This window comes from Alosa sapidissima, chromosome 2 (assembly GCF_018492685.1).
Source record: "Alosa sapidissima isolate fAloSap1 chromosome 2, fAloSap1.pri, whole genome shotgun sequence".
Taxonomy (NCBI): Eukaryota; Metazoa; Chordata; class Actinopteri; order Clupeiformes; family Clupeidae; genus Alosa; species Alosa sapidissima.
Window position 1 is genome coordinate 9532498 of NC_055958.1, and position 27288 is coordinate 9559785.

A 27288-nucleotide genomic window follows, 5' to 3' on the forward strand; every position below is an offset into this window, starting at 1 on the left:
ACCACGAATTGCCTCCAAGAAAATTATACAAGCTAGGACTGCCACTGTTTTCAGTGTGAACAAGAGCATCTAGTTGTGTGTCTGTCACCATTCAACATTGTGATGGCGGATGCGCGAGCTGGGCAGCAGCGCTTCCATAAAGCAATTTGCACAAGGTTGGCACTGGCACTGAGGTGCCGTGTTTGTGAACTTTGAGGCAGCTTTCAGTAAGACAAAGCAATGAACAAAAGACTAGATTATGCGACCTAATGTTTCACACAACATTAATTCAATAATAAATAAAATGGGACTATATCAATAACAGTATCCGTAGAAACATTTCGACACAGTAGCGCAAAAGTGATGTAAAGTGTCCCACATACTCGCCACTCCCGACCGGTAGCGCGACAATATGATGTCACAGGAGCGCCATTTATACTCGCGCGTGGTGGTCGCGACACTAGTTGCAATATTCTCCTGAACAGAGGTGTCGCTGTTGTGAAAAGACTAACGCTAACTACGTTACACAGTAGAAGAAGCTGCAGTAAGAAACACTAGTAGCTAGCCTCTGTGATGGTACCTCAGACTTTGGTTGCTGCTATTCACAACTACCATCATCATTATCATCTAGTTTCCAAGGTGTGTAGATAGATAGATAGATAGATAGATAGATAGATAGATAGATAGATAGATAGATAGATAGATAGATAGATAGATAGATACTTTAGTCATCCCAAGGGAAATGTACAGTTTAGTTAGCTGGCTATCTAGCTAGCAGCTGGCTGAGTTTGTGTAATTTCCTGAAGTGGAAAGATATTTTGTTCAGGCCTTAGTAGATATCCTTTGTTTGAAAATAAATCGTTTCTATTCTTTCCTCTTAATTCCATGTGTTGCAACTCTCGCTGGTAACTTTGTTAACTTATATAGCAAACTATTAAAAATTCACGACTGTAACAAAACACTGCAACTCTTGCTTGCTCTCGAACTAGTCCATCTTCCGGTTGTCGCGCCGGAGTGGTGCGCTACCGTGAGCTACCCGGCCCAAACCCTGGCGCGCCAGAGAGATCTACGTCATTTTGACATCACATTGTTGCGCTACCGGTCGGGTGCGTCGAGTATGTAGAAGCCTTAACGCGTTACTTTCCATAGAGAGTAAAGAAGTAATGCAAGGGATTACTCTGGATGCTCTGGAGGATGGCTTTATGAAACAGCTCCAAGATCAACGGTCAACCTTAACTATTTAATTTACTCAGGAAAAACATCCGTTGTAAAATTCTAGATATACTCAAAATTTGGAGGTGTAACTGTTCAAACCCTCTTTTGAGACAGAGCACACAATATCGGTGAATAAAGAAAATGTGAGTGGGTCAAGTGGGAAGCACCGGTTGTTTTGACATAGAATGACCCATTTATCTTTCTCCTTGTTGCATTGTAATGGTTGGTATAAAAGATTGCGGTAATAACAGTTACCTGTTTTCTTTCCTCCAGATCATTGGCATTGGGCTATGTGGAGTGTTTGAGCTGATAAAGGAGACACGTTTTTCGCATCCTTCTCTATGCTTGCGGAGTTTACAGGCACTACTGGACATGCTGCAGGGCCAGCAACCTGAGAGCTTCCAGACTGAACCACCAGATGTCCTTGGTGTGTCTCATTCCCACACTTATTTTTTTTTAACTATTTTACTAATAGCAGAACTATGTCCATGAATGTTACTCTAATAACACAGGAAGTGACATTTTGGTTTTTGGCTATATTCTAAGAATTGCAATTTAACTCATTGAATGCCAAGCTGTTTTCGGAAGCTTTGTCCTAGAGTGTACAGCCACAGCATATTCTGTGTTATAGCTATGAACACATACAATGGCTCGTTTAAAAGGTGAGACTTTAAGCTCTCAGTGGGTGCAAACCGTGTATTTCTTCACGCCTCTGTTCCTGAGAAATCCCAAGCTAAACAGTGGCTAGTTTTCATCAAAATTGCTGTTTTTTTCTAGAAATGGAGATCTTAGTCTTTCATGAAATATGAAGTGTTGCCTGTAAACTTTCCGGGAAGTGATCAGCGAGACCTGGTGAGACTGCCACCTAGTGATAGACCCACGAAAATGGCCTGGTTTTAAGCTGATGTGCCAGCGTCACTGATTCGACCCAAAGCGGCAACCGAGTTATGATAAAATGTCCAGATAAAATGTCCAGATTGTGCGTTTTCATGAGTTTTCGATCGTCATATATTTCATTTCCATTCATCACAGAGTTCCCAAATCACATTTAAGGTGTGTTAGAGTGTCTAGTTTCGTAATTAAAAAAAAAAGCTAAAAACGTAATATTACGTTTTTGGCACTCAACGCATGGAAAGGAAAAACGTAATATTACGTTTTTGGCACTCAATGAGTTAAAGACAGCTTGTGCAGTGTTTTCATAACATGTTTTCTTCCTTTGGGTAAAAAACTGTAAATGAAAATGTAATTATGCCAATAACATCTTTATTACTATTGCTATTTAGTGTTTGCAGATCACTCATTCCATTTATGGTTTGATGTCACTAATGCAATACTCCAACCATCAACAGAGTCCCTTTTCCACTTACTGCTGGAGATAACTGTGCGAAGTACTGGAATGAATGACCCTACAGGGCAGGCCCTGACAGCGCTGTCCTGTGCCTGTCTCTTCAGCTTGGTGGTGTCATGGGGTGATACCGGCAAAATCCTACAAGCTGTGTCCACAATCCTCACCAACAATGGTAGTCATGCCTGCCAAAGTATAAAGGTGAGACTCTAGTGTTGTTTTAACCTACATCAGCGTAATTGCCTCTCTTAGCCTAAGCTTACGAAAATCAAATGTATGTTGGCTGGTAAATGGGTAGTACTATGCATCTTGCAATGTTATGGTAATAAAATGGCTAACTCTGACATGGTAGAATGGGTGTCCTGTAAAAGTAAATATCTAGGTAGGTTGTCACAAAAGCTATTTTTTCAAAATGATTTGGGGGGGAAAAAAATACCCTGCAAGTCAGTAAGGATTGGGTTAATTTGTCCAAACACACCCTTGTTTTATGACTTACAAAAACAAATCAGCCTGATTATTTCGTTGCGTTGAGATATGCCTTTTCAGTTATGTGTATGCAGTATGTCAAAACATGCATCATATTGATTTGACTGACACCAATGTTTAGGGCTTTTTCACTGCCCCCATACCCTGACTGCTGTATTCTCTGCACATCTGGCAGAGAATTTCTAGAGTTTTTTGAGAATTTTGTGAAGCAAAATTGGTAGGCAGTGGTAGCGTAGTGTGGATGGCAGTAGGCTAGCATGCAGTAACCTGAAAAGTTGTGGGTTCGATTCTCGGCTTCCACCGTTGTGCTCCGGAGACAACGCCCTTGTAATATGATTGACATATGTAAGTCACTTTGGATAAAAGCATGATCTGCTAAATGAATAAATGTATGCAAATGTAATTGATCAGGTTGTGTTAACAATAACGCAGACAGCAATGTCATAGCTATACATACAGTGCTATGAATGTACTATTAACAGTAACAATAACAGGAAAAAGCCACCAATTTATTTTTACCTTGCCTTGTCATTTGATAGTTTATTCTTGCAGTGGTATAGAATTTTGGTATAGAACACTATTAAACTGCCTAAAAGTTAAGCGACTTCACATCCCCTAGATACATGTTCCTTTTCAGTCATGAGTCAGTGTCCTAAATTGTGAACAATCTGTATCTTCCAGGTGCCAGCCATCCTGAATGCATTACAAAGGAGTGTACAGGCAGTTCTGGTGGGCAAGATCCAAATTCAGGATTGGTTTGGAAATGGTATAAAACATGCAGCACTCATGAATAAGTGGCCACTGGGGGAGCTGAGTATTGATGACGATGAGCACTGCCTGTTGCAGGCTGATGGCTCTTTCCTCTATTTACTCTGCAAGGACGGTCTCTTCAAACTTGGATCTGGATACAGTGGCACAGTGCGGGTAAGCAAAAAAGCCACTTCCTTCTGTATGATGTATTGTGAAGGTAGGTGCCTCATATTGTTAGTAATGTGCTCATTGCTGTACAGTGTATTTCTTTTTTTTCTTTCAGAGAAGTGTAGTAACCCCCCCCCCCCCCCATGTTCTAACTGTTCCTATTGTTAATATACAAAAATGTAAAAAACAACCAAAAACAAAAAAAATACTTTGTGTCTGGTAAGAAAACTGATATAGATATGAAGATAACTATGGATACAGTTGGAAAATCCTTGTGGTTTTATTTTCTATCATTATTTTTTTTCTCTCTTTCTTATCCTCTGTACCAGGAACCTGTAAATCATTTAACCAAAGAGAAAATATGTAAAAACAAATCCTACCTTGTTTTGAAACCTGTTGGCCTTAATAAAGACAAAATGTGTAAAAAAATAATTTCCCCGGATCCCTGCAAAGTTTCGGACTAAGCCTTGAATGTTTTCAACAATTGGTGACGAGCCTAGGCCAGACTGAGCGCGCCTTGAGCTTTAAATTCAATATACCCTACCACTCATCTCGTTTCCTAGTAGCCCCTCTGGTCTGGTAACCTTGTTAATCCCGGTACGGTGTTAACATTACTTATATGTGCTGCAATATGGCATTAAACATCATGCTTCATAGAAAAATTGCAAATGCATATCGTAGCCTTACCAAAAGTAAAAAAAAAAAAACGCTTATAGCACCGTGGCAGAGTCATTGCTATTAAAGGGATCAAATGAGTTTACCTTGGTATAGTTGAATAATGACAGTCTGGTATGTAAAATGGACATACAGTGAAGCTCAGAAGCTTCCTTCATGTAAAAATCCCACAACTTGAAATGACTGCTGTAAAACAGTGCTTTCTTGTTGTTTACATGTATAAAAGCATATAGAGTTGTTTTCTTCTTCTGCAAGTAACAATGTGTTGTTTTTAGAAGGGAGTATTACAAATTTGTTAAATTTTTTTTTACGTTTTTGTTGTTTTTTTGCTAGCTATGGGGCTAACCTGTTACTTAGTTATTGGCAAAAAAAAAAAAACATCAACACCATAGCATTTTCCATTTTTATGAAATGAATGAACTTGAAATGAAATTAGGTTACTCTACTTGACAGTATCGACATAAGTGACATGACACTGTCATGAATGTGTCATAAACAAGTCATAAACGTTTATGACAACACTTCTGTTATTAAGTGTCATTCATTTTTTTTTTTCATAACAAGTATAAGTAAGTATATATACTCTTTTGATCCCGTGAGGGAAATTTGGTCTCTGCATTTATCCCAATCCGTGAATTAGTGAAACACACACAGCACACAGTGTACACACAGTGAGGTGAAGCACACACTAATCCCGGCGCAGTGAGCTGCCTGCATCAACAGCGGCGCTCGGGGAGCAGTGAGGGGTTGGGTGCCTTTCTCAAGGGCACTTCAGCCGGCAACCCTCCGGTTACAGGTCCGAAGTGCTAACCAGTAGGCCACGGCTGCCCCAAGTTAGGATTAGGGTTAGAGGTTAAGATTTGGGGTTAGGTGTTAGGGTTCATGTGTCATGACAGTCTCATGTGTTCATGACAGTGTCATGTCACTCCTATGTCAATACTGTCAAGTAAAGTGTTACCAAACATTGTATTATTTTTAATATTTATAGTATTTTAATTATCAAGAGCAAAATTAGTACTGTCAATACATCATTTTATCAACTTCTCTGCAAGCATATTGTCAATAGCAAGCAAACACACTTAAATAGGATATTCCGTCAATTGCTTTTGTATTGTCCTAATGTAAATTATTTTTGATTTTAGGGACATGTGTATAATTCCACTTCACGCATAAGAAACTGGAAGGACAAGAAATCATGGCTGGGATTTGCTCAGGTAACATGCTTTAAAGTGCTGTGGGCTGAATTATACTCAAAGGTCTGCGCTACCCCAGAGCGTTTCAGCTATGAAAACTTTAAAACGTCATGTTTAATCAGCGACACATGAAAAATATAATGCTAACTGCAACAACTGGTGAACAAGCTATAACCTTCCAAGGCAACATTAGGCTATTAAACCTAGGTGAATTCACAATGCTCCCAGAGTAGATTTTTCATTTTCGCAAAGGAATTCAAAAAGGCCAGCTGGAGGAACATGAATTTGCGAGTGACTCTTTTTAAGCTTACTTCAGCAAGAATTTAATTTACCTATTAACAGCGAGAAACACTGAGGTTTTTTACCTCATGTCTACAGGCAAAGATCCACTTTAGTGTAGCATGGGCTGTGTGTTTATTAGCTTACATTTTGATGTGAATGTGTGCCTGGTACGCAAAATCGCTGAACAGTCAAAGGGGCTAAAATTATGTTAATTATGCCAAAATTATGTTGCATACAATCACTACTTTCCTGTTATGTCCTTATAAGGTACAGGTTAACCCTCTATACCCCATAGCGGCCGTCGACACCCGTTCTACTATCTCCTGTAACGGCCGCGACCGGGCGCAATTCTTAAAGCTGCTATAGTATAACCTTCATACATGAAATAATACAGTATTAGTGGATACATGGACACTAGACTTTTATTTTGACACACTTAAATGGCTAGGTCGCTGTCAGTGTTGGTAGTAACGGCGTTTAGGTATAACGGCGCTACTAACGGAGTTACTTTTTCAGTAATGAGTAATCTAATTGATTACACTTCCCATTTTAATAACAACGTTACTGTCAAAAAATGCGGAGCGTTACTATAATTGAAGCTGTTTTTTCATCAGACCAACTAGATCTCTAAGCCGAGAGGCAAAGTACTGTTCTTCCTTGGTTAGTGGCATAAATGCTGACGATTGGTTGAGGTTGAGTAAAATTTCATGGTAAGCCAGGGGGTGTCCAAACTATGTCCTCCATGTTTTACACAAAACATACCTGTGGCCATGGAAATAGTCTTTGGCATATGAGTGCTAATGCCAAAAGTTTTTGATCTAGTTATATTTGGCAAGGACAACAGCAATTAAGGCATAGCTAGCACATGTGGGATACATGTTAAGATGTCTGATATTTAAAGGAACTGTATCTACGATTGTGGCCAAAACTGGTACTGCAATCACTTTCAAATTACTGTAGAGCGGTGTATTCCCTCCCCTGACTGGCAGAGCTGGCAACCTGGATGCCGAAACACTACTGACTTCATGATTAGTAGATAGGTGGAGGGTGGCGCATCAGGCCAAAACACAACATGACAACATCAACACCAGTTGAGGGCTGCAACTTCACTTTTTAAATGACAATATCCTGGCCGGACTACCGTTGTCAGTGATATAAGTATTTGAAATAAACATTATTTCTTAATGTCTAGTGACATATCAGGGCCATTTTATGATTAATTGAAGTACATTTCTTACATACGGTTCCTTTAAGGCAGCTGTTGACACTGTATAGTTTGTGTGACGTATATCATTTTGTATTGATACATTTATACCTAGGACTGCCTGCTATATTGTGATATGAGTAGCCACAATGTAACTGCCATTAGGATCAACCCTGAAACACTGGAACAAGAGGGAACCATCGCCATGCCAGGTACTGTATATCTCTCAGTCAGAAATCAGACTAATTATGTAATTTAACAAGGTTCATTCTCCAGTCATTTCACATGGTTGCTATGGTAGAAAATTGGTGTACTAGGTGGTTGCAATCATTATAAATGATCAGGGAAGCACAAAGCAAAACCACATATAAAGTATTGTAGTAGTAGGCATGTCTAATCTGGTCATCTAGTGAATTTGCTTTGACATTCCTGTAACAGTAACTAAAGAAACATGAAAAAAAAAAAACACAGGGTTGGGAAGCTTACTTTTGAAATGTAATGTTACAGTTTACTTGCTAGCCTGTTAAAGGTGTAATAAGTAGGGATGCAACGATACGCTCAAGTCATATCAGTATGATTCACAATATCGTAAACAGAGGCTGCCGGACATAGGCTGCCGGACATGCTGTTTAAGTGGATTTGTGCTGGAGGATTAGAGTTCTTGCTCATCGTGCAATCGTTTTCATATGGAGTAAACACTCGACGCAGATAAACGGCTAGAAGCTGGGAAAAAGCTAGCAACCAAACCAGAGTTTGTGAGGGAAACATATGTATAGTTTCAACAGCGGGTAATTGAATAAAGCTGCAACTCCTCTCTGTATCTTGTTGTGTCAGTAGGCTACTCTGTTGCGCACAACCTGCTGCCCCAAAGGTCAATAACTTATGACCAGTCTGGAACTCAGGAATGGTTAACATATTTCTCGGTAGTATTACAAAAAACAAGAGAACGAAATGCAAATATACGTAATAATAAGTAATAATTAAGTAAAAACTACTTATCCCACCGAACTTGTCCCAGAGTTTGTTTATTTGTTTCCCCAACTAGTGTGGTAAAGTGTAGACACACCAGCAAGAAAGCAGCTCAACTGCTTGGTTTCGTTGTTCAGTTCAGTTGTTTGGTCTCAAAACTAATGTTTCATTTTACATCATTATGTTCCAATCCTTGAGTGGTATAAGTATTGCTGCCAAAATGGTTTTGTTTGTGAAAGCTCATAGTGGTTAAAAGATTTTGATACATTTTGTCAGAAGACCAGAAGCAATCATGAAAAGTATGGATGTAAAAATGTTCGAAGTCTTTTTCATGCTGGTTCCTCAGATCATTGTGTATGAAGAATGCACCTTATATCTTTTAAGGTCTGAAAACCGATGGACAGAACATTGTGTTCACTGATGGAGAGCATATCAATCAGATTGCTGCCTGCAAAGATGTGAGTTCTAATTTTCAACAAAGCAATTGTCCAATGTTTGTCATTACAACAATAGCCTACACTGCAAAAATTTAAATCTGTAAGTGTTATCAATGTCATATTTAGATAAAAAAATGTATTTGGTATTGTTTTTCGTATAAAGAGATTTACCCAGCGCTGTCTCGTAAGATCATTTTGACTTCATTTAATAAGAGTTTGACTTAATTTAAGGAGTCTTATTAAGGAGTTCTCGCACGCCATTGTTGTTTGTGTCTACGTTCCGCCTCAAGTGTTTGTCCTGTGTATTGTCTTGTATTTTTTTAACTGGAATGGCACCAAGACAAATTCCAATGAACTTTGTTGACATGGCAATAAATTATTGAACTTGAACTTGAAGCCCTCCCGGACACAGCGTGTGACGTCATTCACTCTACAGTCGCTAGGCTCCAAACTCAGCACAGTGATGCCTTCTTTGCGATTTCTGGTGACTTCAACCACATTACACTGGATTCCACCCTCACAAACTTTTACCAGTTTGTTGACTGCCCAACTAGGAAAAACAGGACAATAGATCTCATGTATGCAAACGTGAGGGATGCTTACAGTGCCACCCCCCTTCCCCCACTGGGGAAGTCGGACCACACTGCAAAAAATTAATTCTAACCAAGTGTTATTGATCTTATATTAAGATTAAAAAATCTATTTGGTATTGATTTTAGTATGAAAAGACTTACCTAGCGCCCTCTCAAAAGATAATTGTAACTTAATTTAAGAAGACTTTAACTTATTTTAAGGAGTCTTATCAAGACAAATTTGCTCAACGCACTGGCAGACAAATTTGCTTGTTTTAGGACAAATTTGCTTAACGCACTGGCAGACAAATTAGCTTGTTTTCAAGATGAGATGTCTTAAAATAAGTCCATTTTTTTTAAATTAAGTCAAATGATTTCACAAGAAAGCACTAGGTAAGTCTCTTTATACTGAAAACAATACCAACCAGTTTTTTCTATCTTGATATAAGATTAATAACACTTGGTTAGATTTTGTTAGATAAGCAGTTTTTGCAATGTAGATAAGTCTTTTTATACTGAAAACAGTACAAATTAGATTTTTAGATCTTGATATAAGATTAATAACAGTTGGTTAGATTTTCTTAGATAAGCAATTTTTGCCGTGTAGATCCTTGCTGAAGTTAAGGGCTATAAACTTTGAGATGTTTTTTATTTTTTTATTTACAAACGGTGATCTTGCATAAGACTTTTGACCCGTATGCCTGATTTTCAAAAATTAGTTACTGTTGGAATCCTCAACCCTATTCTACTGTCTGCTTCCGTTGGTGAACCGCACCTGAGCAAGCACACTTTGCAGTTCCTCGGGAAAGCACTCTAGTTAGTAGTTAACCAAGCTACCTTAGCATAGTCTGTGATGCTTTGCTGGCAAGGACTAGATATCAAACTATTTTGATAGCTGTCCTAAACATTGCCAGATATTTTCCACTTTTAAATCATAAATCTGGTCATGGTTCAAATTCAGAACTGTTTCAGTCTCTCATTACTGCAAATGTATTAACATTCAGACATTGAAGGTGTGAGAGTCCATTCTTGACATCATGTGTTAATAGTTAATAATGTTAATTATTTGAGGTCCACTTTAGTTTTTTCATTGTTAATATCTTTTGTTATTGCAAAACAGGATGGCTTTGTGGTACGCATCTATGCTGCCAGCTCAGACCTGGTGTTGCAGCAAGAGCTACAGCTAAAGCTGGCAAGGAAGTGTCTCCATGCCTGTGGCATCTCCCTTTTTGATTTGGAGAAGGAACTGCACATCATCAGTGAGTAATGCTTGTAAATAAACACTGGGATTATTTGGTGACTGTTGAAAGTTTTATGGGGGGATTTTAGGTTTGACTGCTAATTGTATTTATTTTTGAGTAAATATTTTAATACACTTCATACCTTTGGAAATCTATTTTCTGTGCTACTCATTTGTATAGCACTTTGAATTACAAATGTATTTGAATTGTTACCATATGAATAAATCTGCCTTGCCTTGCTGAAAATTCTGTTTCTCAGGCACAGGGTTTGATGAGGAGGCAGCATTGTTGGGAGCAGGCAGGGAATTTGCATTGATGAAGACTGCCTCAGGAAAGGTATGGGTGTTACTTGATGGGGCCAGTGCTCTAGACATACACTTGCCTGTAGTCACAATGGCCCTCATTTATGAAACATGCGTACAACATAAAACAGGCGGGGCGTACGCTCATTTCCACGCAAAGCATGGCATTTATCAATTTGAACGTGAGCGGTGGCTAGGCTCGAATCTCATGTCAAGTCTCAACTCGTACGCAAGAATTCAGGGAATTCACAGAATTCAGTGAATTCAGAAAACATACTATTCCTCTAGAAAACCTCGCAGGTAGGCCTACTTTAAAAATAGGATGAGGGGGAAAACCATAATTCTAGCCAAGCATTCAACAATGGATATTGAATATTATATTATAATACATTAGCCTATGATAAATGTGCAGTGAGCAGAATTTAGGCATGGCTGCATCATAGATCAAAATTACATAAGCCTAACAGCTGTTTTGAGTTAAGACTATATGTTTATTGTTAAGCCTATTGAATAACTTCATGATAGAGAAGACGAACCATTTTGTGGAATGATGCATCATCATATGAAATTTGCAACGATGTGACTCAAAGCAGTCTCTGGTAGCATAAGTGACATCTCGCTCTGTCTGCCACTCTGTAGCTGTGTGGCATTCTGAAACGTCCTTAAATTCGGGACCATTAGCCTATCGCTCGTTTTCAATTTGGTTTGTTTATTCAAAGTCTCAAGTCCAAAGTAACATGGGCTGTCCAAAGTGTCAATTTATTGTATAATTTTTAAGTCGTTTCGAATAGCCACTGCATACCCGTGTTTGTTGACGTGTTGTTATAAAATCCGCGGAAATAATTTATGCAAGAAAACTGCATACAGGGAGTCTTTGTTGTTGATGGCAGACATGATAATCATCCAAACATCTTGCACCTTGATCTGTGCTGTGCACTGATTCACTGCCGCTTACCCTCTCTGTCTCTGGTCCTGCACTGTGCTGTGTGAGAGTGGCTACAGTAGAGTGGCGAGAACCAATATGTGCCTCTTTTATCAATATATTTAACAATATCTCCAAACAACATCAAACTTCAATCAATCAATCAATCAATCGGACGGATGGTTCGAGAGGTATGCGAATAACAGACAAACAGACAGACAGATGTTCCTGTGATTTACAGATAGATTAAGGACCATCTTTGCATTAGATAGATAGATAGATACTTTATTCACCTAAGGGAAATTTTAGTTTTAAATTTTAGAAAATTTAGGAAATTACGTTCCTCACGAGACTGATTGTGAAGCACACTGTATTGGAAAGATGCTAGAAGCTATCCTCTTCATGCAATTGATAACGCACCCTTAAAATAGGAGTGTTAAAAACGCAAATAAACATTATTAAAGTATTATAAACAAATAACACTGATGTTTTTTGAATATTTAATAAATGATTCAATATGCTTACCCCTATTATACGTAAATATGTATATATTTTCTGTGTGTGTGTGTGTGTTTGTCCTGAACAGATCTACTACACCGGAAAGTACCAGAGCCTTGGTATCAAACAAGGTGGCCCATCAGCTGGTAAATGGGTGGAATTACCAATCACCAAATCACCCAAGATTGTGCAGTTTTCTGTGGGGCATGATGGCTCACACGCCCTATTGGTAACAGAAGATGGTTGTGTCTTCTTCACTGGCCTGGCCAGTAAGGGGGAGGATGGAGAGACAAGTATGGACTTGGTTATTATTGGTTTGATTTAATTGAATATATCTGTACTATAGCCATTTTCCTTTTATCCATTGTATATTGACTGAATAACACTGAATGGTGTTCTAAGAGTATTTTTTTGGCAGTGTTTTGATTCGTTTGTCTTAAATTTACAGCCAAGAGTCGCAGGCAACCAAAGCCTTACAAGCCCAAGAAAATTATGAAGTTGGAGAGCAAGATGGCCATGTACACAGCGTGCAACAATGGCAGCAGCAGTATCATCACTAAGGATGGCGAACTTTACATGTTTGGGAAGGATGCTATCTACAGTGACAGTACCTGTAAGGGGGATATGAGCAGGGGTGACATGAAATATCAATTGCAGACAGCAGTTTGTATTTTCATTTGTGTGCTTTAACTCAAACAATGCAAATACCAGGGTTTATCTTCATATCTTCACAAATTATTCTCCTCCTGTTTAGGTCAGGTTACCGACCTGAAGGGCCATTTTGTAACTCAGGTAGCCATGGGCAAGGCTCACACTTGTGTTCTCACCAAGAGTGGAGAAGTATGGACATTTGGAGTGAACAACAAGGGTCAGTGTGGCAGAGACACAGGAGCCATGACACAGGCTGGTAAAGGTAAGATATGGATATTATACAAAGGAGGCTAAAACCCATGGGTGCTATGGTGATGGTGATGGTGTAGGTGTAGTGGTTAGGGACTTTGGTTTCTAAGCAGCCATTGTACCCTTAAGCAAGGCAAGAGTTGCTGCAGGAGTGCTGCCCCTCTAATTGGTCTCTGTAAGTCACTCTGGATTAGGGTTGCAAAATTCTGGGAATTTTCAAAGTTGGAAACTTTCCATGGGAATATACGGGAATTAACGGGAATAAATTATCATTATCATAGTCCCTTCAGGTTGTCATTTTCATAATCGACATTGTTGACTTATTGTTGCAGCCCAAGTTGTCCCCTTACAAGGCCAAATGCAAATCCTTTTCCCTATAGCTCTTGTCATGCCATCATAGTGGTCCAAATATCTCAGCTGCCAACATAGCTATGGATTTTGCTGCTTTCTTAGTAGGTTTGCAGGAACATTGATTTATTACTAAAGATGTTTTTCTATATGGTTCCAGTGTTTGGAGTAGAGAACATGGCTACTGCCATGGATGAGGACCTGGAGGATGAGCTAGATGAAAAGGAGGAAAAGTCTGTAATGTGCCAGCCAGGCATGCACAAGTGGAAGCTAGACCAGTGCATGGTGTGCACCGTGTGTGGTGACTGCACTGGATATGGAGCCAGCTGTGTCAGTAGTGGCCGTCCAGACCGTGTGCCTGGAGGGTGAGCCGATGCATTCATAAACACAGTCTTGCACATACTTGGTGTTATGCACATGCAATCACTCACACTAATTGCTCATAAACACATTTTCAGACACTAGGGGTGTCACGATTCTCCAAATCCTCGATTCGATTTAATTTTCGATTTTAAAGTCACGATTCGATTCCTTTTTTGATTAATATTACTATTAATGTATTCCTTATATGTTATTTCTTTTTTTGGCCTTTTCCTATTCTGTTTCGGGGGGGGGGGCTTTTATTTTGAAACTGCTTTTTATTTTGAAACTGTTCCACCCCGCATGACTCTATTACGGAATAAAAACATGTCGAAGCTCATTGAAAGTTTGCTACACAAGATTTGGACAAGCCTATGAAATACTGATGTAATGTATTCTGGTCAGGCGAGAGGAAAATTAAACTTTTTGGGTAATTTTTTTCCGGGAGAATCTTGCCATCCACCAGGATGATGAGGATAAGACATGGCTAGACCTTCCAGTAGGACAATGATCCAAAGCAAAAACAAAAATGTACTAATTACTTCTAAATATAAGGCAGGCAGAATGATTTTCCTAGAGGTGAAAGACACCACGCTTGACATTCACTTTTCTGTGCCTTTTTAAATGGCTTATCTGTTGGCTACTTTTCAGCATTTGTGGCTGTGGTTCTGGAGAGTCAGGATGCTCAGCTTGCGGTTGCTGTAAGGCCTGTGCTAGAGAGCTGGATGGCCAGGAGGCCAGACAAAGAGGCATCTTTGATGCAGTAAAGGAGATGATACCCTTGGACCTGCTTTTAGGTATTTATGTCAGTCCACTCACCACCATTATCAGTGATCATTCCAGTTGCATTTTGTCTTCACACATTTCTGATTTTATCACATGCTCAAGTCTGCAGTCTTAGTAACTTTCTGCTTCTGCCTTGTTGTTGCTCAGAATGTTTGTATATGTATGCATCTCCATTTTTCTGCGTGTGTGCTGAGTGTTCATCCATGGTTTTGTTTTTTGTTTTGTTTCTGGTTTCCTCTTCTTTCTTCTTTTGGCCTATTGCTACATTTTTCTTTTATTTTAGCTGTCCCTGTCCCTCCTTCCCCAGGTGTGAACATTGAGGAGCACATTCAGATAAGGCAAGAGGAGAAGAGGCAACGTATTAACCGCCGACACCGGTTGGAGGAGGGCAGAGGTACATCACCTATGTCTTCCATGAATATGTGAAAAATATCTCAAACATTTTGCATAGACATTTATGGAATATTTAGTTGGTAGTGTTACCTAACCCATGTATATCCACAGTGATATTTTTACATTTTCTTTTCAGCACTTTCAATTCATGGCTGATTTAAGCATGTATTATTTTTGTTTTTATTTACACACAAACGCACACGCACACACACGCACGCACACGCACGCGCACGCGCACGCGCACGCACACGCACACGCACACGCACACGCACACGCACACACACAGACAGACAGACAGACAGACAGACAGACAGACACAGTCTACTAGATTAATGCAAAAGTTGTGAACGTTTTTGTCAGGCTTTGACCTTGTGCATATAGATGTCTTTAAGATCAGGATGTTTTTAGGCGTAAACCATGTTAATTCATCTTCAATATGTTGGTTATAGCATACCACTAAAAACCTCTGCATGTACCTTGTGCTGTCTTGCACCTACCAAACCAGTAGAAGCAAACCCTTCTAGTTCTATAAGTTGCAAGGTGGACCCATCATGGATTGGATTTTCACAGTGTATGTATGTCAGGCTACCTTCACCTGGATTGGCAGTCGCCACCTTGTCTATTTTGGCCCCGACTAGCTGGCGGCATAACAACCACTTGTCTCTTGTCGCTGTAAAATGCCCACTTGAAAATCAATGCCAGCCGGTCTCTTTGCTGCCGTCTCCTAAAGCTAATGTGATGTAGGGTAAGGATAAAAGTTGCTCTTATCTTGCCGATTTTGGAGAAACTGATGAAACTAGACTGCATTTCCGGCGGGAACTGCGAAAGTGTGCTTGCCCTGGTCCGGTCAGCAACGTGAGAAGACAGTGGCATACGCTATGCTGAACCTGGCTTGATCCAAGCATTCTAACAGTGCCTTTCAGTGTTGGAGCAGTGACAATATCTCAAAAGCTTTAGGAGAGGGCTATTCAACTATTGGCATGCGGGGTGAATGCTGTTAGTTGGATTTTACCTGTGGCCTGCCTTCGAATTTAGCTTCTATGACTAAGATCAAATCAATAAAATAGAACGACAGCAGTGATTGGCTGCAAAAATAAATAATGTCACGTGTCTTGCGCGTCTCAAACTGGGCTATCAGGTAACCTACAGAAGATTTGAAATTATGAAATATGACCAATGCATTAAAATGCTGCTTGTTTGTCAGGATACTTTTTCACTGATTTATTTAAAAAAAAAAAAAAAAGAACTATGAGTGTGAATGTTATATATTCCATCCCCTAATTATGTTTTACTGGTTTATTTGACAAATAATCTATATGGATTTGCTCTATAAAGACCTTATGTCTGGGATTGTTTTGAGAGCCTGGGATTGTTTTGAGAGCCTATTGATGTATCTCAGAATAAAGGAATACTTCATATTACTCTAAACCACCGTCTGTAAATGAACTGTATACTACTGTCTACATTGCACTATATTTCTTGACCTCTCTCTGTATATTTCATCACCTTTCTATACTTTGCATCACATTGCATATGCATCACAGCTAAGATCTTTGGTTGCTATGAAGGCCAGTCGTTCTAAATGGATGGTTGCTATGGCCAAAGGCCCGTTCTATCTCTGCCGTTGTCAAGCGGGCATATCGTAGAATTCTGATTAACCTTATCTTATTTGAAACATCTCTATTTTACTTAGCCCACTTCCATACAGTGGGTCACATTAAGAAATGGCCACTTCATTCGCGCTCACCGTGATTCACGCAGCAACATTATTAAACTAGAAAATGTAATTCCAGGGAATTACGAGTGCATGAAAATGCAAAAATGGCTGCTGAATGAAATATTGTTGAATATAGTCTAAAATATAATCTAATATAATCTAAAATATAATTAAATATAATAAGTAAAAAGATGGAGGTCAGATAGAGAAAAAAGCTGGCGGGGAGCCATAATTGATGACCGCTTACAGTTGGAATGGCCGAACAGTTAAATAGTTAAATTATTTTATAGCAAATTATTGTATTGAGGACTTATTTTGAAGTTGAAGTTGTGGGCAGAGGAAACAGTTGGCGGGAGCCATAGTTGATGACAACTGACAGTTTGAAAGGCTGAACAGTTAAATAGTTGGATAGTTAAAATGGTTAAATTATTTAAAATGGAATTATTGTAGTGAGGAGTTTTACTTTGAAACAGTTGTGGACAGAGGAAACGGTTGATGGGAGTCAAAGTTGATGACAACTGACTGTTGCTAGAGTAGTTATGGTGGTTGCTATGCTGGTTGCTAAGTTAATGTTGGTTGCTAGGTTTTAACTGTGAATGTGGTTGCTAGGCTGTTGCTAGGGTACTTGAAGTCGTTTCTAGGTTGTTGCTAGGGTGTCCATGGTAGCTACTATCAGAAATAAAGGAGTTACTACAGTGGTTTGCTAGTATAATCATGTTGGTTGCTATGGAAACTGATATAGATGCTTAATTTCAATGGTTGCTAAATTGGTTGCTAGGTAGGTGATGGTTTAATATAGTAGGCTAGAGGCAGTTGATGATAACTGATAGTTGGAATAGTTGAAAAGTTAAATAGCTGGATAGTTCAAAAATCCTTCAAATCAAAAATCCTTCTAATAACTTATGTGAGGCTTGGTCCAAGGATCATGTACATCAAGTTTCGTGAAGTTCGGGCCAAATTTGTGACCTGTGAAAGTTTCGCTTTCTATTCAATCCAATATGGCGGACGAACGACACGCCCACTTGACGTCATCTTCTCGAGCAAGTTACACCGGTACTGACCAGATTTTTGGTTGGAACGGTGTCTGTCTCAAAGGGCCTAGGCGCAGGAGCTGGCCAAAAACGTTATTGTTAATGCACAAATTAAGTAACAGTAGTCTGAAACGAAATGCTGTTTTACATCTAACCAGTGGTGCAAATAACTAACATGTCCAAATGGGCCTTGATGAAATGCGTCGCTAGACTGTTCATACACATTTTAACGGGCCAAAGTTGAAGAGCTTTTGTCCGTTATTGTTCGTGCAAATATAGGCTGATTCATGTTCCCTTGCATTGTGTAACTGAGGTCCATGGCTAGTCTGGCTTTCATCAGACCAAGCTCAATCTTTTAAGAAATCAAAAAATAAATAGCGGGCAGATCAGGCTGGGTTCACCCAGCCTAGTCCATAGGCACCCGATATTGTTTAATTTTCCGATTGAGATATACACGCTCTGGCTATTCTAAATGCAAAAATGCATCAGGGAGTTATGACAAAACGGTAACTAACAAACTAGATCCTAATAGAAAGCTGTTAGCTTCCCTAAGCTACAGGTAGGATTATAAGGTAGGCCTATTTACAACATAAATTGTCAATAGGCTATGCTGGCGACACAAATAAAATCTCCTTTGGAAACCAATGGCTTACGCCTTACAGTATCAAGCGGACTTAAACTGCCATATCGTGGCGAAAAATTGTAATAACATTCAAGCAGCTCCATGAGTCAAGGAAAGCGCGAATGAAGTAGCCACTTCTAGATGGGACCCACTACACAGTAGCTTAAGGTGTGTTGCTAAAGCAGCCATAATGAAATTAAGGTGTCATTGTTTGGATACTTCACACACACGTGCTTTTTAATTTCACAAGACTACAACTACCAAGCTGTAATCAAAGCACATCGATTCCCCTCTCACACCATGCACGCACTTAAAACAAAATAAACAGGCGTCTCAGTCTCACGCATGTATAGGCAAAACTGTATCAGACCGGTGTAACGTTGGTAAATCTTCCATTGCACAGAATGATTTTGTAGCACGTGCAATAAATGACAGTCGAAAGATACAAACAGTGCTGCTATCAATTTGCTTGGTATAACCGCATTTATAGTTTTCTACAAATGCAATCAATCAAATGCCTCCATCACTCAACCAACGCTAACGGTAACATTACCTAGGTCCTTATTGATATTACAAGATTAACGTACCTGCAGTAAAAACCAAGCATGTCCGATAAACATCCTCAGATTTATTTCGGCTTCAAGAAGAAATGGGAATTACACTTCATGTGAACATCGTCCTATCCTTATTAGATGTTCGCTGCGGTAAATTACAGTCCTTGTAGGAAGCGTCCATTGTTTTTTCCAACCCACTTTTAACTTCCAACAAAATTACGTCTCACTGCAACGATGCGCCATCTAGTGGACAAACGACTACTTATCGCCAATACTGAAAATGCAGCCATGATGATGATGATGATGATTATTTATTTTGGCTTTCTTTTAATCCTACTGAATTTGTAATTATGTATCGGCCGTTCTAATGCCGATAGTATGTGGGTGCCTGTGTGTGTGCATGTGTATATGTGTGCACCGCCATTTACAGGCCAATGAGTGTACAGTCACTAAATGTACACATAACCTAATTTTTTTAGACCCCCCCATGGATGAAATTCTACGAAACTTGGCATACCCCCAGAGAATGCCAGGTCAATCATACATTTGGTGCAGTTCTGAACATCTTAACTGAAGATAGGGGCGATTAAAGCAGAATAATATTGCATTTTCATTTTTTACCGGGGGGTGGGGGTGCAAATCACAAATGAGTGATTATGAGCCAGGTTGATGTGGGCCCTTGAGACCAACATACCATAAAAGATTCTTCATCCTCAGTGCCACGGTTCAGGTAGTTATTTAGGAAAAACTGTTTTTTTTTTTTTTTTTGCGGTTCGGGGGGCCCAGCACGGGGGGGGGGGGGGGGTGGTGGTGGTCCCCGGGAACGAAATGAAATTTTTCCGTAAAAGTCTAGTGGGGCTACATACCCACCAAATTTCATGTACCCCGGTGGTTCGGTGTCCCGGGGTATCAATGACCAAAAATTCAGGGAGTAGATGACGGGAAAAATTCTTGAATTGTGTGCATGTGTGCGTGTACAAATTTATGTTTATGTGTGTGGGGGTGTGTGTGTGTGTGTGTGTATGTGCGTGCTTGTGTGTTTGCCTGCGTATGTGTGTTTGTGCATGTGCATGCATGCGTACATATGTCTACTGTGTGAGTATGTGTCATACGCACATGGAATGGGTTAACATGACCCCTGGAGGCAAACATACGGAAAAAATTGGTCATCCTAGGCCCTACAGTTCTCAAGATATTCACAGAGAACTGTGTCTGCCCTACCCTCCTTTCGGGGGGCCAATCCAGCGGGGGGGCTACAGATCAAAACGAAGAATGACGGTTCCATGCTATCCATGTGGGGGTACATGCCCACCAAGTTTTGTGTACCCCGGTCTTTCAGTGTCCCGGGAATCCTTGTTGGTGTACGTCACTAAATGTACACATAAATTATTTTATTGTAAGGCCCCCCATGAACGAAAGTACACAAAACTTGGCATGCATTCGGAGGGTGTCATAATGATCCTACACTTTTAATTTCGTGCAGTTTTGACCTTGTCAGCCAGAGATATTGTGATGAAAACACCTAATTTTTTGCTTTTTAATTTTTAACTAGGTGGCGCTATACATGAAATAAGTGGTAATGGGATGGGTTGACATGCCCCCTTAAGACCAACATACATAAAAAGGTGGACCTCCTAGGCCCTACGGTTCTCGAGATATTCACAGAAAACTGTCTCCGGCCACCTACAGGCCAGTTGGTGTATAGTAACATAAATTAATTTATTGTGTGGCCCCCCATGAACGGAATTCCACAAAACTTGGCGTGCATACAGAGGGTGTCATAATGATCCTACACTTCCAATTTCGTGCAGTTTTGACTATGTTAGGTCACAGATACCTTCAATTACAACACCTCATTTTTACTTTTTTGTGTTTAACTAGGTGGCGCTATACATGAAATGAGTGGTTATGGAATGGGTTGACATGGCCCCTTGAGATCAACATACAAAAAAAAATGGTCCTCCTAAACCCTACGGTTTTCGAGATATTCACAGAAAACTGTGTCTGCCCTACCCTCCTTTCGGGGGGTCCAGTCCAGCGTGGGGGCTACAGATCAAAACGAAAAACGATGATTCCATGCTATCCATGTGGGGTTACATGCCCACCAAGTTTCGTGTACCCCGGTCTTTCAGTGTCCCGGGAATCATTGACGGAAATTTGGGCATGCGAAAAAGAAAAAAAAAAAAAAAACCTGACTAAACTTATATGACCGCCGCTTCGCTGCGCGGCGGTCATAATAAAACTTAATAAGAACAATAAGTGTGCTGCTTTCAGCAAGCACACTTAATAATGTATGTTGGCCTTTTTTATTTTTTACTAAAAGTAATTCACAAAGCCTCTTGGAACTAAGACTTACACCTCAGTCTTGGAGAACTAAGAAAAATTTGACTCATAACCCACAAAGTTGAAGTCCCAAACAAATGATAAATGGCTCTATCATTCCATGTGGCAATGTAAAGTGGCAATAAAAGGCCACAATAATCTTTACTTCCAGGTTTGCTTTTTTGAAAACTCTTGGGAAATGTAATTGCTGCTGTGCCTTTCAGACAAATGCAGTAGTGTTGGTAGAGCAGGAGAGATCAGCAAAGATGTGGTTCTCAGGAATTTGAAGGAGTGGACCTTTTCCACCATGCCCTCATTGATGTGAAGTGGGTCTGGGATGGCATTGTGCCTCCTGATGTCCAATATGACTTCTTTTGGGGTTTTTTGTGTTTGTGTTCAGTGTCAGTTTTTTGACTGGGCGTGAGCTTCTTAAACACAATGGTGTCATCTGTAAATCTGATGGTGTTTGATGCAGTTGTATAGAGAGGTAGAGGCCAAGTTTGACTGTTTGTGGGCTGTTTGTCAGGAAGGCCTTTTCGCAATGTGAGGGACGAGATATCTAGGCCAGACATTTTGCTGCCTACATATCCTGGAGGATTGTATTGAATGCTGAGCTGTCATCTATGAAAAGCAATCTTACCTAGTGGGTAGTGAAGGGGAGAGATTTGTGAAGCTGGTCAGCACAATTTTTGAGCACCTTCCCTTGTTCCTTTCCTTTGCTCTAGCAGTGTGTTACAGAGCCTTGTCTCCTGGCCTGATGGTGATGTACAGTGGGTCCCAGTTAAAAATTGACACTTCATTCACGATCATGGTGAATGGTGAAATGTAAGTACAACTGCAGCCGCTTGGGGGCAGCATAGTCCGCTGTGGAGTTCCACGGTCGAACCAGACGGCGCATTCGACAGCAAGGGCTGTGATTGGCCGAGTTTTCAGTGCGTTTCTCTGTGTTTTTAGCAGCCCCTGCAACATGCTAGTCCACTGTAGCCTAAGCCTTGTACATAATGTTAAACATAGTTTTGGATTCAGTGGCAAGATTTCTTGATTGTACAGTGTCTGTCTCTCAGTAATGTTTTAAAATGAGAGCTTCGTCAGCTGGCAGTAGGCTACTTTGTCGGTAGTCATGAGAAGGTCGCTTGCTAACAGAACATACATATGCTGCCCAGAAACCTTGTGAATAGTTCTGATTTCTTTTACTACACTAACGAGGTTGAAATATAGACTTTGCCTACAGCATCTCCTTAACAGTAATGTTAACAAAATGACAGCATTCATATGACAAAGAAAAACGAATTCGGTCACTCAAGACTGTGCCACAGCAACCAGTGTAGGCTACAGTCCTACCCAATAGGCCTACTCGAAGCAGATAGCGTTGTCTGACGGTCGAGTGGGTTAATGCAGTGTTTCTCAAACTTTTTCAGATGGAGGACCACTTAACCAATAAAAAATGCATGGACCACCTAGCTAAAAAAAAATAGATTAGACCTACTTCAACAGTATATCAGCACAATAGGCCTACTCACTGAACCACCTTGCTTATTGTATTTTCACTTTGCTTATTGTGTCAGAGGATTCATATGATTTAAACTGGCATATCTTACATAGACAGTGTTGCAGAACTGTTTGGATTTACATACAAGTTGGTTCAATATTGCAAACAACTCATCTATATCATATTTTACCACGTCTGCTCGCGGACCACTTGGGATAGCTTGCAGACCACCAGTGGTCCCCGGACCACACTTTGAGAAACACTGGGTTAATGCACGTATTTCCAGAACAGGTCTGCAACTTTCAGGCAGTTCTGAGTTCGAATCTAGGCAGGAGCAGAGCCATATAAAGGCCTAGGCCTATTGTTATCATTTTTTGCAAGGTGTTGCTCCTGGCAATACTTGTTTATAAGACGTTTGGTGATTAATTGATAGCTGTTTTTGGGACACGTTAAACGTTCTTTATAATGAGCGCATCCGGGGAGTAAAACGACTGTTACGCGCTGTTACAACTGTAGGCTACAATGATTGCAATACAAAAATATGCGCGTGTTAGTTTAGTTAGTTTTGTGATGTTTTGCACTTTTGCCTCATGTGTTTTCAGGTTTGAGGGCTTTTTTGGCAAGATTGACCTTGGTTAGACTCTGCATATGTTATTTCTCCCTATGGAAAATAAAGTCAATTTTCGACACACGTCTGTTATTAGTTCAATAACAAGTGTTGCTTGTTAAAACATGTGACTAGTGAAACTCAAATGATTTTAGAAATATTTAGCCAAAGCCAAAAAGTGTTAGAGAGAAGGAGAGACGCCGGTGCAGCTCAGATGTCTTCTTAATTTTCTTTATTCTTTAGTAAAAGGTGCAGAACATTATTAAACTTTGACTAACGTTTCGATGTTCGTTAGTCAAAAACATCGACACATCGAAACGTTAGTCAAAGTTTAATAATGTTCTGCACCTTTTACTAAAGAATAAAGAAAATTAAGAACACATCTGAGCTGCACCGGCGTCTCTCCTCTCTAAAATATCTGTCCTGGCCTGGTTGCAACGGATTGTGGCCAAACGACAGAAGCGCGGAGAACCCTCCTTTGTCTACCAAAAAGTGTTACTTTGTGCCCCGCGCTCCCCCACTGCTTGTGAAAGAAGGGGATGGGGGAGGGGGGCTTAACGTGAAAAAGCTTAATGTCACAAAACGGCAACGAGTCGTTTTAGGCTACAGGAAGTGGGGGGAGGGTATGGGATGACCAGAGCCGTCATCTATCGTCTTTCCAGGCACACAGCTCGTTATATAGCCTATCGACTGCCTTAACAGATAGGCTTTGCTCTTGGGTTTGGCCTTACAGCGAACTCAATGCTTTTGTTGCTTGCAGTTTGTTAAATAAAGCGATGCAGATTACATTATTTATTTCTGATTAATTGCGTCTTTTGATGTATTTTGCAACATTTGCCTGTTAGGCTGGGCTACTGTCAATGTCCTACAGGTCAATGTTCAACAATTGCTGGTGTAGGCCTAGGCTATTAATCAATTAGGGACTGTTCGTTATTTATTTAATTAAGGGGCTACTGGAGGAGTTTTGGGAGCGTTAGTCAAAAAAGACGTGACCCTCCCTCGCCAGCAAGAATTTTTTCTATGACTCTCCAAAGTGATTGAGAAAAAAATGACCCTCCCCAGTCCCAACAATTTATTGATGCCTTAGGCTACTGGGTCAATTTGGGAGCTTGCATGCTACGACTCCTTCCTTGAAATGCCTTGAAAAGGCTGTCGTTTGCACAATTTCACAAATAATCACCGGGACCGAAACAAACCTGTCAACTTTTCCCGGGTTTATCGCGTATTTTAACTTTTTCCTCGCTGTCTTAGGAGGAGCTGCAGGGTCTTCGCAAGGGAATGCGAGGCCCTGTGCGAACTTGACAGATGTTAGGCCCTTTTCACTTACGTGCATGAAATCATGCGATAGCTTACTTTACACATAGCCAAGGCTACCGTCGGTGTATTTTAATAGTAGCCTAGTCTAATAAGCTACACCAGCTTGCCTTTAAGAGGGGAAATTCAATTGTATAGCCTATAACATTAGCTGAGTCACATATTTGGCCATATGGTGTTTATCATAGGCTACATCACGAAACCAAATAGTGTAACAAAGGCGAACACTTTAACAGGGGGAATTAATTGGGCATGAATCATTGTGCTGAACGGTATTTGTCAATGAGCAGAAACACACACGACATTCAAACTATTGATAAGATGTACTGGTCTGTATCTATAGGCTAACATTGGACAAATAAATGACACTGACTCGCCATATCCTGACTCAGGAAAAAAAACTTTTTCTTGCTTTAACGTCTTTTTCATAGAAGGGAGAGCCCAGTCTCTCCTGTGACATGGAGGTGCGCAAATAGTTTTTAATAGCCTGTTCAACTTCGAAAAGCTTCGTTCACCCGATGCCAGTCACTGATCGCAATTTCAAAGTTCGGAAAGCTTCATCTTTTTAAGTTTTAAGTGCAGTGGCCCCTATCTGCCCCCTTTGGAATTATATCTCGAGCCTATTATAAGGTCCAGTGCGTTATGTCCTGGGATTCGGATGTGCTCAAAAAGAAAAGAAAAAACACTTTTTTATAGATGGTTATGAGGAGCAATGTGAGAGAGAATGATCATTGATGATCATTGATCGTTGTTTTGGGACGTTAAGCCTTTTCCATAGGCGTCAGTGAAGGAGATTGAAGAATGCCCATTTTTTTTATACGAAAATATTTCTTAACTACAAAAACTCAGTGTCTAAGAACTCAGTGTCATTCAGACTCAACCCTCTTGTTGTTTTATTATCTTTTTCGTTGTCGTTTGAACGTTGGCAAGCAGGCATGTTGCGGTTGCAATTTAAGTGAAATTTCTACAGTAGGCCTACAACATGCTGTTAGGCTGGGCTACTGTCAATGTACTTGTACAGGTAAATGTTCAACAATTGCTGGTGTACAGGTTATATAATCAATTACCTAAATCATTTGTCCAGCTGTTTAAACATTTTTTTTGTGCTACATTCAAACGCAAAAGGTGCTTTGATATATTTTTCGTTTGAACGTCGGCAAGCAGGCATGCTTTGGTTGCAATGAATGAGGATAATTGCTTTTTTTTGCATTATTTTGAATAAGACTCGCTCCAGTCTCAACAGCACGTACTTTTTCCACACGCTAAGTTCTAACACACATACTGTAGGCCTATCCCCTCTCGCTTTCTCTCTCTCCATCCCTGCACACGGTGCTTTCTTAAAGGAGCTGCACCATTTTACAACAATTGCATCTACATTTTCATATTAGAATGTTTTGTCAAGTGTAAGCTTAAACTACCGTGATCGATTTAAGTTCCCGTGCCCCCGCTGCGTCATGGAAGCAGTAAGTCAGTCGCATCAAAAATAGTAGTGGCACCCAAGTGACACCTTGTGGTTGTTTGTGTCAACTGCAGTTTGTGCCATTTCTGCTGAGAAAATGGGGTGCGTGATTCATGAAGGAACCCGTCCAAACTTAACGGGGACCCACCTGTAGCTGTCCTTGACGTTTGGCTGAACCTCACTTATATACTCAAGTATTTAGCAAATACGGCAAAAATAAGGTGTGAGTGAAACAATGGCCATAGAAAACCTAGGCGTTTGGTGAGTCTTTTGTCATGAACTATTGTCTTGTCTCGTAAAAATGAAGATGTGGCCACCAAAACGCTACAGCAAAAGTTAAGCAGACTACAGCATTTTGCTTGACTTGTGCAGCAAGCGGGACTTTTAACTCCTCTCAACTTTTCATGTTACTAAGTTACAGCCATTGTGCCTAACTATCTGATTTCTATTATCCAACAGATTGTGGCTACCAAACCCTTTTGTAATTGAGATGTTGACTTAACAGCATGATTGTTGTGAGAACTTGTGAACCTTGATTGGTAAAGCTAACTATGGTTAGATTGTGCTTTCCTTGTGACTCATTTAGCCAGGCGACAACTTGTAGTTCAGTGTTTTTTAGCTGGTAGCAGAGGCGTAGCAATTTTAAGATATTACAGGTCTAAAGTCCACACAAAGACGACAGGCACACTGGTTTTATTGAAAGGAAACGAATGTGGGTTCTCTCAAGCAGAGAGATTATGATTTCCTAAAACCCTGTTCATTCTCTCATAAGGATTTTTTTCTTACAAACCGGAATGTGCAAAAATGCTAATCGAAAATACATGCAAATGACAGTGGTCACCTCCACACTCTGTTCTTATGAAGCAGTCCTGCAGCTGTGGGAAAGCTCCCTCTTTGTCTGGCTTTATTTTCCTCCTGAGGGTAGTGTATACTGGCATCAGGAGATTATTGATTTGCTCACTTGCATCTCTCAAGTTTGTGCTGCTAACCTACCTAGGCTATGGGATTTAGGTCATTTAGGCCAGCTATTTGGGTTTAATGTAATTTAGAAATAGGCTACGCAAACATGGCAAACCTTTACATCTGGAGAGAGCTCCTTGCTAACTATCCCACTAGCTCATGTCACGTCCCTAAACACTTGAAATGTG

At 40.2% G+C, this 27288-nt stretch overlaps 1 protein-coding gene and 1 long non-coding RNA gene across 15 annotated transcripts in view; one reads left to right on the forward strand and one right to left on the reverse strand.

Annotated features, from left to right (window-relative positions):
* Window positions 1-27288, forward strand: part of mycbp2 (MYC binding protein 2) — a 301458-nt gene that overhangs the window by 30894 nt on the left and 243276 nt on the right. For 12 of the 14 annotated variants that reach the window (XM_042066141.1, XM_042066068.1, XM_042066086.1 and 9 more), the window contains 14 exons: window positions 1468-1621; window positions 2544-2740; window positions 3707-3949; window positions 5761-5832; window positions 7413-7509; window positions 8651-8724; window positions 10396-10534; window positions 10776-10852; window positions 12327-12531; window positions 12687-12851; window positions 12993-13151; window positions 13647-13851; window positions 14498-14643; window positions 14916-15026. In XM_042066141.1, the coding sequence (XP_041922075.1) occupies window positions 1468-1621; window positions 2544-2740; window positions 3707-3949; window positions 5761-5832; window positions 7413-7509; window positions 8651-8724; window positions 10396-10534; window positions 10776-10852; window positions 12327-12531; window positions 12687-12851; window positions 12993-13151; window positions 13647-13851; window positions 14498-14643; window positions 14916-15026 (2044 nt within the window). The remainder of the gene's footprint in view (window positions 1-1467; window positions 1622-2543; window positions 2741-3706; window positions 3950-5760; window positions 5833-7412; window positions 7510-8650; window positions 8725-10395; window positions 10535-10775; window positions 10853-12326; window positions 12532-12686; window positions 12852-12992; window positions 13152-13646; window positions 13852-14497; window positions 14644-14915; window positions 15027-27288) is intronic. The other 2 variants (XM_042066104.1, XM_042066148.1) reach the window with 1 other exon arrangement.
* Window positions 10917-25974, reverse strand: LOC121685736. Its single transcript, XR_006023423.1, has 3 exons — window positions 25964-25974; window positions 22800-22803; window positions 10917-11040 (listed from the first exon to the last, which is right to left on the reverse strand). It is a non-coding gene; the product is annotated as an uncharacterized LOC121685736 (long non-coding RNA).